The 20,039-nt window shown below is 40.1% G+C and overlaps 1 protein-coding gene across 1 annotated transcript in view; it reads left to right on the plus strand.

Annotated features, from left to right (window-relative positions):
- Nucleotides 1–20,039, plus strand: part of anos1b (anosmin 1b) — a 79,038-nt gene that overhangs the window by 10,356 nt on the left and 48,643 nt on the right. The window contains exon 2 of the mRNA XM_056239989.1: nucleotides 3,521–3,568. Coding sequence (XP_056095964.1) covers nucleotides 3,521–3,568 — 48 coding nt within the window. The remainder of the gene's footprint in view (nucleotides 1–3,520; nucleotides 3,569–20,039) is intronic.

A 20,039-nucleotide genomic window follows, 5' to 3' on the forward strand; every position in this document is an offset into this window, starting at 1 on the left:
AAGAGGTTTAATAATAGCTAACTTAAAAGTTTTTGTTACGTAAAGATGAATTATTGATATTAAGAAGAGGATCTATGACCTCTGGAAGCATCTCTTTCTGTAGCTTAGTCGGTATAGGGTCTAACACACAAGTTGTCGATTTAGATTAATTAACGAGTTTAGAAAATTTTTCCTCTCCTATTGCAATGTATGAATCGAATTTTTCCTCAGGGAGACTACAATGCACTCCCTGATGCGATACTGTGGTAGACGGTTGCATAGTTATTATTTTCTCCCTAATATTATCAATCTTGTAAGTAAAGAAGTTCATAAAGTCATCACTGCTGTGTTGCTTGGAAATGTCTAGGGTTGAAGCTTTATTTCTTGTTAATTTAGCCACTGTTTCAAATAAATACCAAGGGTTGTGTTTGTTTTCTTCTAAGAGAATTACTCTTTGTGAGAAGTAACTATTAACTATAACTAATTAGTATTTTTAAGTAACATGCCCAACACTGGTCGTGACGTCACCCGCCCGTGGCGCACCGCCTCGCCATTGGGCTGATTTTACACACGTGCTTTAGACGCAATCACGCTGAGGCGTTCCCAAAGTGTCCTTGACGCAGTGTCTCATTCCCTTCTCAGGGAACAAGGGTTACAGTCGTAACCTGAGACGTTTATATGTGAATAAAAGCTTAAATTACAACTGTTAATCATATAGAGAGATACAATTTTCATTTTTGGTTGACCCTTTCATTTGATTTGAGAGTGAATGAAGAAAATGCCTTTTTTTTTTTTAAGTTTTGAGTCCCATTGACAGTCATATGGACAAAAACTGCTAAAACATTTTTCAAATTGCTTTTGTGTTCTGACAGAAGAAAGTCATATGAGACATGAAGATGAGATGTACAAGACATAAATAATGACTTAAGTTATTACTGACCTATTTAACAATGCATTTCAGATTTCAGCTGATGGGTTAACTTGAGTGCATTTCAAGTATAAATCGGTTAGATGGTAAGTCTGTGTTAGTTTTGGCTAGACTTCAGAAGACAGAGAGACCTTTGAGCTGAGCTTTAGCTCTGTCATATATTTATCCTCAACTGTCCAAGCAAACACATCACAGTTCATGACCTTCACGAATGATTACTTGTGTTCATTTAATATACATTTTTCCCACAGTGATGTATAGCAGCCTACATAACGTTTTTGGATAAATGGTTGTGATTCGATCTAAATCTCTCATTAAGGGACTAAACCTCTGTTCTCTGTTAAGTGGGCAGGACTTGTCTTCAGCCCCAAAGACTAAGGATTTCACTTCTTGTTTTCTGTGTTTAAAGAAAGAAACCCTTATAAAAGAGGATTTATTGGTTTTCTCTTCATGAAAGTTTGTGAAACAAACCTGTAAGTGTTATGGGTTTAGTTGGTTTAGTTTGAAGGTGTGGAGTGAGAGCTTTAGTCTGGGAAGCTCATCAAGAAGGATTTAGCCTTGATGTGATCTCCTGAGATGATGTTACGCTCCAGCATTCCTTTGGAGATCACTTCTGGAGACTTCATGACACACAATGGGCTCTCTCTGTCCCTAAAGTCCTAATTAAACCCTCTCAAAAGCCTTGTGGGACCTCAGAGGAGGCGTGACTCACGTTTGCTGAGGATAAATATTGGTTACCCTGAGGGAGAGTCTGGAGGATTACTGTGGCGTTCGCCTGCACGCTGATCGCTCGGATGTGTGTTTGCATTTGCCATCATTTCAGAGCAGCATTCAAATTGCATTTTACATGAGGTTACAGAGGAGTCTTTATGTTTGTGGTGTCTGCTGTCCCATCATTCACGGGGACTCTATGACAAAACACAGTCTAAACACAGACACTTCTGGACCGTCATTCATTAGCCATGGTTAACTCCTCACCCGCACTTTTCCAAAACAAGGTTTGGTTAGGTGTTGACGTACGCTTGAGGCTGTGGTTATGGTGTGTTTGGTGTGATTCACTCTTGCCCATGCTGGAGGAGTTCTGACCTCACACTGAAGGCCCACAGTAAATATACAATGGAAATGTACCTTTTGTAACAGATAGGAGTCTTGTGTTAAACAGTTAAAACTGTCCTAAAAACATGCAGTAGATATGACTAGTAATGATGCCAAAATTGTATCTAACGCAACTCAATATAGGCATTCATTGACCAATGAGAATTAAAAGCATCGTGTTCAGTTTGTCACATTTATCTTGTAGACTTTTATGGTCTAAGATTACTTTGATGTTTATTTGACAGAACCTGTCTTTACATTTCTTATGGTTTCCTCCTGGTTGTATCTGTTCCTTTTGTTTGTTTATTTTTGCGTCTAGTTTAATTCAATTCAATTCAATTCAAATTTATTTGTATAGCGCTTTTCACAATACATATTGTTTCAAAGCAGCTTTACAGAAAGTGCAGTTTAGTTCTCTTTATCGTGTATGTATTTCCAGCCCGATCTCACGGCAATTCGTATGAATTTTACGAGGTGGCTAATTCGTACTAATTCATACGACCTCACTCGTACAAATTCGTACGAATTTTTGCTAATTCGTACATATTTTACGAGTTACCAAATTCGTATGAATTCGTACGAATGATCTACCCCTGACCCCGCCCCTAAACCTACCCATCACGTGGGTTTAGACAAATCGTACAAATTCGTTCGAGTGAGGTCGTATGAATTAGTACGAATTAGCCACCTTTTAATCACTCGTACGAATTGGTCGTGAGATAGCGTTGTTATTTCTTGCCCTGGGTTTTAGCTGTCTTCATTTACTTCACTGGTTAATCTGTTGTGTTTCACAGTTATTTGGGATTACCTTCTTTTAGTGATGAGAGAAATTAAGCTTTTTTTAAACTTCGAATCAATTGCTTTGCAAAATGAATCACTGTATCGAAGCTCACAAACACTGCTGGTCAGACCAGTGTCAATGCAACAACAACTCAGGCCAAACATTAATAAAACACCAACTGCAAATGTTTTATTGAAACTGTAATCTATTCAACCAATTAACAAATCATCTAATACCATTGTTTTGTTTGTTTTATGGAGAGCTTGGTTAATCAGAGCTCTTCATCATAAAAATGTCTATAAAATGTATTAAACTGATCTGAGATTAGGTAAAAACCATATAGACACTAGTTCATGAACCACTGCTTCGAAACAAATGATTCGCAAAGATTTCAAAGCTTCACAAAGCAGTGTTTGGAAAGCACCCGTCTCTACCTCCTTCTGAAGTACATTGTCTTATTTATTTGTTTAAATACTTTTTATGCTGCGATTAGATCCTCAACTCTTGATGCACTTGTGCTTTCAGAAAACGTATTTGCTGTATGCTTGATGTCAAACTGACCACTTCCAAACTTCCCATAGCCTCAAAACACATCTAAAATACATCCCTGTCTGTCAGAGCTTTCTCTCGTGTGGCAGATGGAAATATTATTCACACTCTTATTTTATACTACTCATACTTGATGACCTGAAACAGTTGTGTTGTCATTGCATCATGTGTTTCTCTGTCTCTTTCAGAATGACCTTGTGTTGGGCTGGTGTGAGAACCACAGAAGATGTTCACAGGTAAGATGTCTTCAGATTAATGAGCTTGACATTATTCATGAAGCGCACAGCTTCTCACACTGCCTCGGTGCTGCTGAATAAAACTCTGTTCAAATGTAATTTCCTTCTAGTGTAGGAAATGGCCAAAGGTTAATGTCTTTATACAGACCACATGCCCTGTACGTACACTAAACCTCACTTGTCTCTAATGGCTTCTGGAAACCAGCGTAAACCGCTCTGAGAGCCGCTGTCATATCCTGAGCCATGTGTACTGCTCTTTCCTTCCACCAGATCACTGTGATTTTAAGATGCGGTACATTATTAGATAAATAGACATAGATTTTAACATTTTGTGTTCCTTACACTTCCATTTTCGGAACATAAAATCAAAATGTAATATTGTATTGAGCATGGGTCATGTGTGCATATTGTTCTAAAGGGAGAAAAAACAATTCATAATCTTTCATCATAATGTAATGACTCGCTCCGCCTCTGAAATAAATTTCCAGCAGATTTTACAGATTCAACTTGATCTTTATTTCCTCCTCCTCCGACCATGTGTCATGTAGTGATCATTGATGACCATCTATCAGTTCCTGGATAAAGTCTGTCACATTACAGATGTAAAATGGGTTGTGAACATGTTTTTTTATATATATTGGTTTACCCCCAAGGAAATTATGATTATTATTATAAGGATATGATGGAGTAATAAGCATTTACACCTCTCCTTCCACCTAGAGTTTGCATTTGTAAAACATCAACAACTTTTTCAATTCAATTTCCTTTCTCACTATTTCATTTTCATTTTTGATTTCATTTCCGAACTGCCACGATATGTACAACAACCAATGTAATAAACCGCCAGATTTATGTTCATCTATTTCAGATAAAACTGAATGCGCTTTGCGCTCAATGAAAATGTGATATCATGTTGCAAAATTGTTGTCACGGACGTGTTTTTCCAATGAGCCCGATTTGGAAATAGTAGCAATGTTAACATAGACTCAGACATTGCCTAGCTTGTAGCCTACTTTTTTAACATTTTAAAATGATTTTGCATCCCGAGGTTTTAAATGTGCTTTTAAATGGCACAGTTCCACTCAAACAGTGGCAGTCGTGCTTCCTTTAGCTCTCAAACGCAGGGTTAGATCAGAGGAGCTGAGACTCAGGCCGACCATGAAGACTAGCAGAGTTTTTCAGAATGCTGATACGTGACCGTAATTGCCCTCCGATAAGCCAGTAAACATGGTTAGCTCATTAATGGTAATTGCCTAAACCCAGACATCTCTGGCTGCCGTCCGCCAATCATCAGGAACCGCTCACCCCGAGGCCCAAGGCTTTAAAATCCTCAATGAAAAAGAGCAGAATCATTCCTCGTGAAAGCCGTATTTCTCACACCAGGCATTTAAGCCGTCCTAATTGCTTTCAGATGGAAGTAATCCACCGTCAGCCTTTCCAATAACAGGTAAAGTAAATGTTGTGTTTCTTATGAAAATAAGCTGTTTCACATCCTCCCGGCTGAGCCGTGTGTCTAAAAGTGCTCTTGAAATTAGCTGCTGTTTATGCGTTTAAAGCCCCGGCCAGGAAGACGCTGCTTTTTTCTTTTTCTTGTTATGTCTTGTTTGGTTGTGAAGGACTTTCTACGTCTTCATTTTTTGTTTGTATATTTTTTGAGTGCATGATCAGTTGATCTGTTAAACTGAATTTCCCCTCCTATCCCTTACAAAAAATAAGTTTACTCAAGTGTGGAGCTCTTTTAAACAAAAAATAATGATAATTTTATACATTATGTCTAATTTTCATTTATAGTGCTTAGATATACTTAACAAAAGTATACTTAATTAACTGACAATTGTATAATATTATATTATATAGTAGTATTATACACGTCTACGAATATTTGGGCCTATACTTGTACTTTATAAAAATATATACATATTTACTAAATTATACCGTTTTTATTAACTAAAAAATGGACCAATTTAGTCCCAAGAAGTATTGAAATTTAGTTAACATTCATTTTACTACACAAAGTATGCTTGGAAAATATATTTAAACTTTACTTAAAGGAACACTCCGAATTTTTGGGACTTTAGCCTATTCACCTTATCCCCCAGAGTTAGATAAGTCCATACCTTTTTCATCTCCGTGCGTGCTATAAGTCTGTTTGACGCACCCACCGCTAGCCTAGCTTAGCACAAAGACTGGATGTAAATGGTTGCAGCTAGCATACTAATCCAAATAAGTGACAAAATAACGCAAACATGTTTCTATTTACATGTTGTGATTTGTATAGTCACAGAGTGTACAAAAAACAAAGTCACATGAGACACAGACATATTTTAACCGTATAAATACTGGGAACTATATTCTCTGAAGGCGAAGCACTGCTACTTGGGCGGAGTGATAACCGCAGCACCTGAGACGCGCCGTGGTGAGGAGCAGAGAGAGCGCGTCTCAGGTGCTGCGGTTATCACTCCGCCCAAGTAGCAGTGCTTCGCCTTCAGAGAATATAGTTCCCAGTATTTATACGGTTAAAATATGTCTGTGTCTCATGTGACTTTGTTTTTTGTACACTCTGTGACTATACAAATCACAACATGTAAATAGAAACATGTTTGCGTTATTTTGTCACTTATTTGGATTAGTATGCTAGCTGCAACCATTTACATCCAGTCTTTGTGCTAAGCTAGGCTAGCGGTGGGTGCGTCAAACAGACTTATAGCACGCACGGAGATGAAAAAGGTATGTATGGACTTATCTAACTCTGGGGGATAAGGTGAATAGGCTAAAGTCCCAAAAAGTCGGAGTGTTCCTTTAAGGCAAGACATTATTTTGATCCTGTAATAATTCTTCTTTCAGACTAGGAGAAAGAAAACATCCAAAGTATTATACACGAGTGTTTATTTCATTAGTTCTTCTATTTTCCGTCTGTAGATTTAAATTACTACATAAAGGCAGTTTTCTCAAAATGAGTTTTTTCTCTCTTACATACAGCAAACTTTCCACTTTTACTCCTATCTATATTCTAAAGGAATTTCCTGAGGGCTTTGTTCATATATCATTCGCCTGATTTATATCATATTTTATTCCTAGAACATGGTGATTTTTTTTTCTTCTGGACAGTATTTTCTGATTTATGGAGCAATAAAAAGAGAAATTCAAAAATCCTCTCTCTAAAAACCTTTAAACCTAAAATGTCAGAAATAAATAACCCTGGCTTTATCCACTGTTCAGATGTATGTCCTGGAAATGCATGCAAATGTGTGTATTTGTAAATAGATAATGCCTCATTTGCCTATTTAAACACACCATTACAGAAAACTTGTAATACTAAATGTTATTTCTTAATATACTGTGATTAATTGACTGGGGAATTATGGTGATATCTATTAGTTCACATGTTGACTCTGTTCACTGTGGTGTCTTGGCTTTACAGTTTTTTTCGACGGCTTACACACATTTTTAAAACTGTGCCTTTTTTTTCAAAACTTTACACACAAATCCAACAATTGCACACACAAAATGCAAAATGCCTCACATATCTTGCAAAATGAAGCACTGCATTCAAAATGAAGCACAACACATCTCAAAAGCAAACCTTGGTCTTACGTTGCAAATACCTTTGCCATAATATTATATTTTTTGATATATCATATACACACAGTTATTCAAAACCTAAAGCTCTTCTTTCATGAGCTCCTATGTACATTTCTGTACAAGATTGAAAGTAATTGTCAGAGAGATGTTGAAAAATTCACGGTAAACATGAAAGCAAGACTGAAACCAAATGTTTTTACTGTAAGCATTTGTGGTTGTGAATACACTATTACACAGTCCGGAAGACCTATAACTCGACCTTTGACCTGTTTATAGGCCTATTCTAAAGCCATGATTGGCTGCTGTTCAGTAAAGCGCTGAGTGTTTGCACATGTGAGGAGTGTGTGTGAGAGGAGTGTATGTGTGTCTGAGGAGTGTGTGTGAGGCACTGATGAATTACTGTGGCATTTTGATAGGTTGTGTTTGAAAAAGGAAATCAAGAGACTTCCTGCTAGATTTTTGTGTTACATAGAGAATTGCGTGTTGTGGTTTGCAAAAAGTGTTTTATGAAATCGAAAACTGAGTCGAAGGCCGAGAATTAGTGTATGGTTTTGCAGATTTGGTGTGTGGTTCTGGTGTTTGAGTGTCAGGTTTTAGAAATTGTGTGACGAGTAAGGATTTTGTGTGTAAACAGTTGTTTACAAACTTGAAGTCACCGTTTCTGTTTGTAAGGGATGCTGAAATGGCCAGTGTTAGGAGCTTGATCAGGGCGTCCCCCAGCACGTGTGCAGTGTGATCCGCCAGGGCTGACCCCGGGTCAGATGTTTCACTGTGGCATTACTGCGCCTCTGGAGCAGCCCTGACCCCGCTGGAGAAGCAGAGGGAGCCTGTGAATGCTTGACCCGACCCGACCCGACCCGGGCTGGGCTCTGGACCCAGATCAGCAGGTGAACCGGACGCCTGAGGGTCACTGTGTGTGTGTGTGTGTGTGTGTGTAGCCAGCATGGTGTTCAGCCGAAACCACCACGAGGCCAGTGTCGGACACTGGTGACCCCGCAGGTTCAAGTGTCGTATTGTCTTGAGAGCTCATTACATTTAACCGTTCCTTTAAGTTTCACAGGAGAACTTATTCCAGCTTTGTTTGGCAACTGGTGATACTGGAGATTTGAAATGAGTCTGGTGTATCTGAAAGCAGTAATATTGTCCTTTGTTTCTCATAGTAGTGTCTAGTCTTATCACGATGCCCAAGCCACAAAACGGCCCATCAAAACTAGCCAAGAACTAGTCCAACGGCCAATTAAAGTTGCCCAACCTAAAATGCATATTTTACTGACACTGTTATGCATAAACACAGTATCATAATATCATAAAACCAGGTTTATCATAAATAAAAAGATCTTTAACTTAGGGTTAACAAATGGTGTACACAATCTTTCAGTGGCGGTGGAAATCCTTTATTTTTAAACTACTTAAAAGATGACAGTTTACAATCTAAAATAAACATTTAAAAATATTCTTAAGTTATTTTCGCAGCTACGATCCTCGGACTGGATTCACAAACATCTCAAGAAAGAAGTTAAGAGATTTCAGCACTCTTTGTTAATTGCGCATTGTGTATTTTTAATAGTTATTATTAAAGAGCCTGTCTGAAGATAGAGCGGTCTCTGCATTCAGTTGCACTACGTCATCTTCTTACTCTCGATAGAGCAGATGCGTTTGTGTGTGTGAGAGTGTGAACGCGTGTGAACTAAAGTGACCGTGGCTTTCTGTGTGGAGTTTGCCTGTTCTCTGTGTGTCAGTGTGGATTTCCTCTGGTTTCCCTCACAGGCCAAAGACATGCAGCGGAGGGGGACTGGGTTGCCACATTGCCGTAGGAGTGTGAGGGTTGTGTCAGGATGGGCATCCGACGTAAAACCTGTGCGTGTGTGTGTGTAAAGCGAACCCTGCAAATGAGCGCGAATAGCGCTAGGAAGATGGACTTCAGAGTACTGGTGCACAGTCCTATAGTCATGTATCAGGCCAACAAGTGTTACCTTTAAAATCGAGTTTTTCTGCCAAAATGTAAGTTGTATTTTCACAGTGAATGCACTGCAGATATACAGTATAGCTGGCATTACACTGCAAGATGTGATTAAGGTATTGTGTCACCGTCTGTGATTTTTTCCAGAAGCTTAAATGCATCAATTATGTAACATTAAACCCCAGTTCAAGCGGCTCCACGATTAAAGTGCTCTACACACTCTTACATGAAAGCACACAACAGCGTCAAATCAAATAAAGCAATACATTTAGTTTCAAAACCACAGAGAGTCTTAAAGCCAACATTACAGTTCCTAAAGTAAACCATGGTTGGTTAGCATTTACATATCTGAAATATGCTCCGTTACCTTTAACGGCACGTAAAACAGTTTCTGATGACGGATTCATGTGGAGCATATGAGAGAAAGCTGCTGTGTGTGGTTCTGCAGGCGATGAACTCCGTGGCCTTGTGTCCTGAGCAACATGTTTCTGTGAGTGTGTTGCGTGTGGCCCGCAGACACCTGAACTGCAATGGCATTGCAAAAGTCAATGGATTGCAGACGTCCAGAACACCCAGGCTGTTCCCACAATGCACCAGTGCAGATTGTGTGCTGATTTAAACTGCAGCGAGCGGATGTTTTCCAGTTCATTTGCCGCCCCGTGTGACACCGTAATGACCAGCCGGTCCTGTATTCATCAAGCAGGCGTTCGCACTCTCGGGTTCAGAAACACTCTGAGTCTGAGTAAAAGATGTTTCTGCACATATGGTTTTTGTCATGGCGAGGCTGGAGCCCATGAGAATGTACATGTCAGGACACTAAATCAGAACATGCAGAGCTCTTGAATCACGCTCAGGCGGAGGGAGAGCGCTGGAAGGTCAAGAAGGGACCTCTGGACAGCGTCTTTCAAAACCCAGTCCTATGATTTGTGTTTCGTTAGGAGGGGGGGGGGGGGGGGGGGGGGGGGGGTATGGACGCCTGTCATCGACTTCCATATGGATAAGCCATTTGAGTTATTCATGACACTGAGAAATGAATGGACTCGTGCTACTCTAGCTCTCCTAATGTTTCAGTTCTTCACGTCTGGCGTGTGAAGGTTCATGGGAGGTGAGGACGGGAACACAGGCTACCGCTCTCCTTTCCTCCGGCCTCTTGCAGCGAGCACAGCTTTCTCACATTTGTTGCCATCTTGTTCTGCACGGCTTTCAGAAGTTCTCAGAGGGTTCTGCGCCTGTTTTTTCGAAAGATTTTCTTCATTTGTTCCACCACGTCAAACAGCCCTTGGTTTATGACGACATCCATACAAAAAAAATCGCCTGATCAGAAAAGCATTTATACGTTATGACAATTATGGGCTGAAATCGGAAATTAAGAAAGCACTAGGCCAAAAACCAAAACCAAAAATAAATAATACATTAATAATCAATTCATTATTCAAACTTATTCAATAATCAACACTATAAATATCTTAAACCGAATTGTAAATACATTTAAATTGCACATGAGGAAGGTTTTATATCAACTTTTTTAATAACAGAATTGTTTCTACTCTAGTTTGTTGGTGAAAAACAAACTTTTTTACTGCAATAACTTTATTATTTATTCAAATATACATTAAATAATGCAGACATCACTAACAGGTTAAGTAAAAATACAATTGACATAATACTGTGCACATACTAAGCTAAATGCTTTTCTCTTGAGGTATTTTTTTCCAGGTAACTAATGGGTTTATGGACACTTTGCTTCATATTAAAAGTAACTCAGCACAAAGCTTATTGTGATTTATTGGATGGCAGGTGCTACACATGTTTAGTGAAGTTTTTAGCTTAGTGAATGAACAGACAACAGCACAGACTAAAATACTTTAGATTTAAGAAACCATATCATTACCAATTAAAATCGAGAAATAAATCCAAAGTCAAGTCATCCTCATTTATATAGCGCTTTTAACAATGTAGATTGTTTCAAAGCGGCTTTACAGAGATAAACATAATTTAAGGTAACAGAGATTGGTTTGGTTTTATAGCGGTTCTTGAATAATGTAATTTTCCAGCTAAAGTTTGTTTTGATTGATTCACTTCCGTCGAAATGATCATTTGTTATTAAAATTAGGGGCCGCTAAGACGACACCGTTCTCTCTAAACAGACTTTAAACGCGAACCTGTGATTCAGCGTTCACATGCTGTCATGATTGAAGACAGGAAGCAAATGCAAGTAAACTCTTGCGCTGGTAAATGAATGGTGGTGACGGATCCAGACACAGAACTTAATCCACAGGAAACACCGAACAGGAACCATGAAGCACAAGACTGCGAACGCCGAACAGGAACGGGACCAGACATACAGCACAGAAGACTTCAAACAACGATCTGACAAAGGAGATGAGAAAACGGTGAGTATTTAAAGGTGAGGAGATTAGCTGTTGGCGCCGTGAATGAGATCAGCTGGACCGCTGATCAGCCAATGATGGCAGTCACACCCACTCACACATAACAACATAAACACAAGACGAGCAGGAAACAATGCATTCATAAACCGTGACACATGCGCATTAAGAATTGATTCTATAGTTATGTGCGTTTGAATATGTGTGCGCAGGTTTGTAATTCCCTACAAACCATGCCTAAACAAACTACTTGTCTTGCCTAAACTACAGGTCCTTCGTCAGATCTGGATACGGCCTGGATGCGGCAGGCTGCGGGAAAACCTCGGGATAAACAAAGACACTAAAGTTAGCGTAGATGCCATTCTTCTTATGATGTAACGAGTATATCAGGATTTAAGGGAAGTGTTCCCAGTTCCAGCTGACCTAATCTATGCAGCCTAACATTAAATTATAGAAGTCTATGATGTATTATGTGAATGCTAGGTCAAAGAGATGTGTTTTTAGTCTAGCCTTGAACTGACAGAGTGTGTCTGCTTCCCGGACAATGTTAGGAAAACTGTTCCAGAGTTTTGGTGCTAAATAGGAAAAGGATCTACCGCCAGCAGTCGATTTAGATATTCTAGGTATTATCAACTGGCCGGAGTTTTGAGATCGCAATAGACGTGAAGGACTATAATGCGTTAAGAGCTCGCTCAAGTACTGCGGAGCTAAACCATTTAGTGCTTTGTAAGTAATCAGTAATATTTTAAAATGTATACGATGTTTAATAGGGAGCCAATGCAGTGTTGATAGAACCGGGCTAATATGGTCATACTTCCTGGTTCTGGTAAGAACTCGAGCTGCTGCGTTTTGGACCAGCTGTAGTTTGTTTATTAAGCGTGCAGGGCAACCACCCAGTAGAGCATTACAATAATCTAGCCTTGAGGTCATGAACGCATGAACTAACTGTTACGCATTTGTCAATGAGAGCATATGGCGTAATTTAGATATATTTTTAAGATGGAAAAATGCGCTTTTAAAGATACTATTCACTATTGACTTTCAAATGAAAGATTGGTATCAAAGAGCACACCCAGGTTCCTAACCGACGACGAAGACTTGACAGAGCAGCCATCAAGTGTTAGACAGTATTCTAGGTTATTACATGAGGAAGTGTTTTGTCCAATAATTAGAATCTTTGTTTTTTCAGAATTTAGTAGTAGGAAATTACTAGTCATCTAATTTTTTATATCTGCTATGCATTCCATTAATTTTGTGAATTGGTAAGTTTCATCAGTGCGTGAAAAAATATACAGCTGAGTATCATCGGCATAACAGTGAAAACTAATGCCATGCTTCCTAATGATATCTCCTAATGGTAGCATGTACAGAGTGAACAGCAACGGTCCTAGTCCTGAGCCTTGTGGTACGCCATACTGAACTTGTGATCGATAAGACATCTCTTCATTTACTGCTACAAACTGATAACGGTCAGTTAAGTGTGATTTAAACCATGCTAATGCAATTCCACTAATGCCAACATAGTTTTCTAGTCTATTTAAAAGAATATTGTGGTCAATGGTGTCAAATGCAGCACTAAGATCGAGATACAGCCACGATCGGATGATAAGAGCAAATCATTTGTGACTCTGATGAGAGCTGTCTCAGTACTGTGGTACGGTCTAAATCCGGACTGAAAATCCTCGCAGATATCATTTCTTTCTAGAAAGGAACACAGTTGTGAGGATATTCCCTTTTCTAGTATCTTTGACAAAAAAGGCCGATTCGAGTTCGGCCTGTAATTGACTAATTTTGTATGATCAAGTTGCGTTTTTTAACAAGCGGTTTAATCATAGCCAGCTTAAAGGATTTTGGTACGTATCCTAGAGACAAAGACGAATTAATGATATTAAGAAGAGGATCTATGACATCTGGAAGCATCTTTTAGTAGCTTAGTCGGTATAGGGTCTAACATAAAAGTTGTCGATTTAGATGAATTAACGAGTTTAGACAATTCTTCTTCTCCTATTGCAACGAATAAATCAAATTTTTCCTCAGGGAGACTACAATGCACTTCCTGATGCGATACTGTAGTAGACGGTTGCATAGTTATAATTTTGTCCCTGATATTATCGATCTTATAAGTGAAGAAGTTCATAAAGTCATTACTGCTGTGTTGCTTGGAAACTTGTGGGCTTGAAGCTTTCTTTTTCGTTAGTTTAGCCACTTTTTCAAATAAATACCTAGGATTATGTTTTGTTTTCTTCTAATAGGGTTGAAAAATAAGCAGATCTAGCAGCTTTAAAAGCCTCTCTGTAAGCAATCGAGCTCTCCTTCCATGAAATCCGAAATACCTCTAGTTTTGTTTTCTTCCAGTTGCGCTCCATTTTTCTGGCTGATCTCTTAAGGGCCTGAGTGTGCTCGTTGTACCACAGCGTTGGACTATTTTCTTTAATCTTCTTTAAGCGCAACGGAGCAACTGTGTCTAAAGTGTTCACATCACATCTTGGGGGGTGGACTCATTTAAAGTAATGTAATCGTTTGGTTTTAGCCAGGTTTCTGTCAAACACAACACATCTAGATTATAATCTGAAATCATATCATTAACTATGAGCGCTTTTGAAGTAAGGGATTGAATATTCAGCAACCCAAGCTTTATCGTTCGCTCATCTGTATTATATCTGTATTTTATTTGTTGAACATCAATTGCATTTTTAACCTTAGATGGGTTTGGACGCTTTTTGGTTTTCCAAATTCAGGGAACAGACACAGTCTCTATATGATGATATCTAGGTGAAAGAGGCTCTATGTGATGGGATTTATCTGACCTTGGTGACGTGAGGCCGCTAGCACATGGTCGGTTAAGCCAATCTGTCTGCTTCCTGACCTGGTGCCCAATTTGTCATGTTTTATCTCTAAGACTATGAGCCAAATTACTAGAGAGAAGAGCAGCCCCATCCCAGGAGGGATGAATACCATCTCTTTTCAACAGGTCAGGTCTGCCCCAAAAACTTTTCCAATTGTCTATGAATTCTATATTGTTTTGCATACACCACTTCGACAGCCAGCCATTGAGTGAACACAATCTACTAACTATCTCATCACTCCTGCGAACAGGAAGGGGGCCAGAGCAAATGACAGTGCTTGACATCGTACTTGCAAGTTCACACACCTCTTTAATATTAATTTTGGTGATCTATGACTGGCGAAGTCGAACATCATTAGTGCCGACATGAATAATGATCTTAGAGAATTTACGATTAGCATTAGCCAGCACTTTTAAATTTGCTTTGATGTCGGGCGCTCTGGCTCCCGGCAAACATGTGACTATGGTGGCTGGTGTCTCTATTTTCACGTTCCGTGTGATCGAATCACCAATTACCAGGGCACAATCAACAGAATTCTCAGTGGGTGTTTCACTGAGCGGGGCAAATCGATTTGATATGGCAATCGGAATGGAAGAGTTTTTTTGATCCGCGACTGCGATCTCTCACTGTCACCCATTTGCCCTGCTGCACAGGCAGTAATTCAGTCGGAACCGAATCATGTAAAGAGTTCACTATGCTAGGCGCATCCAAAATAGTATCTAAAGCTCTAGCACACTTACTATCCTCCAGTGTTTGGAATAACGCCGTTTAAAATAACGGCGTTAGGTATAAGGTATAAAATAAGGCGTGGCTTTGCAGACTCTGCTGTGTGCGTTCATGTGTGTCGGAGGAGGCGTGGCTTTGCAGACTCTGCTGTGTGTGTTCATGTGTGTTGGAGGAGGCGTGGCTTTGCAGACTCTGCTGTGTGTGTTCATGTGTGTCGGAGGAGGCGTGGCTTTGCAGACTGCTCTGTGTGTTCATGTGTGTCGGAGGAGGCGCGGCTTTGCAGACTCTGCTGTGTGTGTTCATGTGTGTCGGAGGAGGCGTGGCTTTGGAGACTCTGCTGTGTGTGTTCATGTGTGTCGGAGGAGGCGTGGCTTTCAGACTCTGCTGTGTGTGTTCGTGTGTCGGAGGAGGCGTGGCTTTGCAGACTCTGCTGTGTGTTCATGTGTGTCGGAGGAGGCGTGGCTTTGGAGACTCTGCTGTGTGTGTTCATGTGTGTCAGAGGAGGCGTGGCTTTGCAGACTCTGCTGTGTGTATTCATGTGTGTCGGAGGAGGCGTGGCTTTGGAGACTCTGCTGTGTGTGTTCATGTGTGTCGGAGGAGGCGTGGCTTTGCAGACTCTGCTGTGTGTGTTCATGTGTGTTGGAGGAGGTGTGGCTTTGCAGACTTTGCTGTGTGTGTTCATGTGTGTCGGAGGAGGCGTGGCTTTGCAGACTCTGCTGTGTGTTCATGTGTGTTGGAGGAGGTGTGGCTTTGCAGACTTTGCTGTGTGTGTTCATGTGTGTCGGAGGAGGCGTGGCTTTGCAGACTCTGCTGTGTGTGTTCATGTGTGTTGGAGGAGGTGTGGCTTTGCAGACTCTGCTGTGTGTGTTCATGTGTGTCGGAGGAGGCGTGGCTTTGCAGACTCTGCTGTGTGTGTTCATGTGTGTTGGAGGAGGCGTGGCTTTGCAGACTCTGCTGTGTGTGTTAGAGGAGGCGTGGCTTTGCAGACTTTGCTGTGTGTGTTCATGTGTGTCGGAGGAGGCGTGGCTTTGCAGACTCTGCTGTGTGTGTTCGAGGATGCGTGGCTTTGCAGACTTTGCTGTGTGTGTTCATGTGTGTCGGAGGAGGCGTGGCTTTGCAGACTCTGCTGTGTGTGTTCATGTGTGTCGGAGGAGGCGTGGCTTTGCAGACTCTGCTGTGTGTTCATGTGTGTTGGAGGAGGTGTGGCTTTGCAGACTCTGCTGTGTGTGTTAGAGGAGGCGTGGCTTTGCAGACTCTGCTGTGTGTGTTCATGTGTGTCGGAGGAGGCGTGGCTTTGCAGACTCTGCTGTGTGTGTTCATGTGTGTCGGAGGAGGCGTGGCTTTGCAGACTCTGCTGTGTGTTCATGTGTGTTGGAGGAGGCGTGGCTTTGCAGACGCTCTGAAGGGAGGGGAGGGGGGGGGATCTCATGCTTTTAAAGCTAGCTCGCTATTGCTAGCCTCTCTGAAAATTTACCTACCCTACCTTTAATGAAAGTTAATGTAAAGAGTGATTTGTTTGGTAGTTTGTATAGCGTGTGAGCATTTATGAAGTCACACATGGAGGAAAACAGTCAAGTAAGATGGCTGTAATACTCAAGAGTGAGTCTTTGGCAAAAAGTGGCTCCTTGACTTTCATTTTGGCACTCCTTATCCAATTATTTGACTGAATTATTGTTCATGCACAACATTTGAGCTCAAATTTAATTTTACAATGACCTCAGGGGTGCCTCAGGGTGCCTGTTTTCTGTCGTCTAATGCAGTTATTGTTGAACGTTCAGCATCATGTTTCTTATTGACTTCAGTGGCTTATTTCAGTTTCTTGGCCTCATGTGGTCTCATTAGTTTCCTTCACACCTAATGTTTTATTTGTTGTCGCTTATGCTCATTCATTTCTTATTTCCTTGTGCAAGAACATTTATAACCCTCGAGCTGTAGTGCAGGTCTGAATAAATCAGTCCTCACTGGTGTTCAGTAACTTTGGTCAGACTCTGTTTTCAGAATTTCTGTTTGTCCAAAGTAATAATCACAGTTTGTTTCATGTAACTCAGAAGATACAGTTCTACTTGTGAATATCTAGTTTACCTGCTACTGAGCATCTACAACAAAACTCTGGGTATCTTTGAAACACTTAATGCCACTAAACTGAATCCAGAGACTAATTCTTCCTCATTGGATCAACCAGGAAACAACTTACAGTTTTTTTCAATTGTTTACACGCAATTTTGAAAACCGGGTTCTTTTTTTCAAAATGTAATCACAATTATCCAAACACCACACTCAATTGGCATAATTCCTAGATTGTTTGCAAAATGACACACTTCTGTCAAAACATACACACTTCAGACAAAAGATATACACATATTTGTGAAAATGCTATTAGTTTTCATTTAACCAACACAGTCCTCAATGATCAGACACTATTGCAACCAGTTTCACACTGCTGTGATAAATAAAAAACACATTTGTAAAAAAAACTATTTTTAGGAAATAGCATGTGCTAGATTTTTGGCCAGACATTGTTATGTAAGGGATAATTTAGATGAAAAAAAATTGTGACAAACAAACAACATTCTTCATGATTAGTTTGAGATATAGGGAGAATGTACACTAATAGGCCTACTATAAACTTGCCAAGCACTGCACAACACTGATTTCTGCAGACTCATATTTCAAGTATTTATTTACAGTATTTCTAACCATAATCAGTTACAGTAATCAACCAACAATGAAATCAATGAAAAAAATAAAATCTGTAGACAAATAAAAATTACTGCATGAAGTACATACACTTTGACTCTGGAGAAAAACTACTGTAAAAGCAACAAGAATACTGTAACTATTCAGTTACAGTATCAACCAGAGATTTGGTTGAACTCTTTGTCCAGCTTCCATCGTTGTCAGTCCATGGTTGATAACATGGTCAATAAGTGTTGCACGGATTTCTTGAGTCAAATTTGGTCCTCGTCTTCTTTGTTCAGGTTCTATCAACTCTACAAGTCCTTCTCTACCTCTTCCTCTACCTAGGCCTCTTCCTCTATCCCCTTCTTCTCCTCTTCCTCTACCTGGGCCTCCTCCTCTACCTCCTTCACCTCTTCCTCTACCTAGGCCTCTTTCTCTATCCCCTTCTTCTCCTCTTCCTCTACCTGGGGCTCCTCCTCTACCCCCTTCACCTCTTCCTCTACCTCCTTCACCTCTTCCTCTACCTAAGCCTCTTCCTCTATCTCCTTCTTCTCCTCTTCCTCTACCTGGGGCTCCTCCTCTACCTCCTTCACCTCTACCTCCTTCTCCTCCTCCTCTACCTCCTTCACCTCTTCCTCTACCTCCTTCACCTCTTCCTCTACCTCCTTCACCTCTTCCTCTACCTCCTTCTCCTCCTCCTCTACCTCGTTCACCTCTTCCTCTACCTCCTTCTCCTCTTCCTCTACCTCCTTCATCTCCTCTTTCAGCTCCCCCTTTTATTCTCACTCTTCTTCTTCTTCTTCTTCTTCTTCTTCTTCGTCTAGCTCCTTCCATTTTTGTTGAAGACAGGTGAACTCACCTGCTGCCTTTTATAGCACACCTGAGTGCTGCGTTTTCAAATTAGCACATGTGTGCTTCCACGCTTGATGGATGTGCATATCCAATTCATTCATTAGTGTGGTCAATGGCAAACCGGGGCTTTGTAATGACAAGGAAGTAACCTCACAATCCTTATCTGTGTCTAAGGTGTGAAAATGTGTGTAGAGTTTTACAAATCACTGTGTGTAATGTTTTGCAAAAAGGGTGAAGCTGACAACGTGCTTACAATTGTGCAAATCTAGACTGGTGTTTTGCTCCTTGAGTGTAAGGTTTTGCTAATAGTGGGAAAGTTTTAATTTTAGTGTGTAAGCAATTGAAAAAAACTGTAATTTCCAATCAGATTGGAACTACAGGGTGATTTACCTCATGCCATTTTTGTTTGCATGTCTTAATCATTATTTAATCATTTTAGTATTGCTTTTTTTTCTGTAAAAATATCCAAACATTTTTGAAAAGATAGTAAGTAAAGATAAAAAAGATTCAAGCCCTGTTCACATCAAGGACGGTTACTATACGATAACGATCTAAAATCATTCCAAATATAAAAGAATAGCTCAGTTCACACCACGATGATAACTGTACAGAGTATTAGTGCAATTGTTTTCAGAATTATTTTTTTGCAGCTGTTGAACAAAAACATTAACAGCCAATCAGAATCCATCCTGCTTCAAAGACCTCGAGCATTTAAAGCGGTAGATGACAAAACTAAAACGATTTAGAAACTTGGACACTAAACACACTCCACACGCGAGTGTCACTTTCAATCAGGCTAATGCACAAACTGATGCAAATGAAACTGTGCGTATGTTTGTTCTTTTGTGCCCTGTGTAAACATACACGCAGGCCAGAGAAATAAACTCGCTGTACTGATGAGGTTCATGGCCAGTTCACAATCTTATCCCTGATTGATTGGATCATTCATTACAAAAGATCCATTTGAAAGCGATTAACGCACCAGCTACTGAGAGGAAACTGTTTTATAAGCAAGCACGATATTGATATCACCTCCACAACAGATGTCAGAAACGCATTCACTCACTCACAGATGTTTGCAACCATGGGAAAAAGCAATTGAAGGGTTTTAAGAGTTTTTGAACTCATGTCAACCTCAATCTGATGTTCCTGTAAAATCAGTCTGTTTTTATTTGTCTTAATGTGATCATGCCTTGTTTCAAACGGTGATGTATAACTTATGTCATATGGACGCATTTTTATGGTGTTTTTTTTTTGTCCTTTTTGATCTTGTAACACTGACAATAATTATACTTTGGACCAGCTTAAAGTGCCCTATTATGCTTTTCAGACATTCCATTTCATGCAGTGTGTAATAGAGCTGTTCGTGAATTTAAAAGCTCTGCAAAGTTTTAAAGATCACAGTGCAGATAGTTAAAGACACTGTCTCCTAAAAGACA

The sequence above is a fragment of the Rhinichthys klamathensis genome, unplaced genomic scaffold (assembly GCF_029890125.1).
Source record: "Rhinichthys klamathensis goyatoka isolate OS25496 unplaced genomic scaffold, OSU_Roscu_1.1 h1tg000578l_1, whole genome shotgun sequence".
In the NCBI taxonomy this organism is placed as follows: Eukaryota; Metazoa; Chordata; class Actinopteri; order Cypriniformes; family Leuciscidae; genus Rhinichthys; species Rhinichthys klamathensis.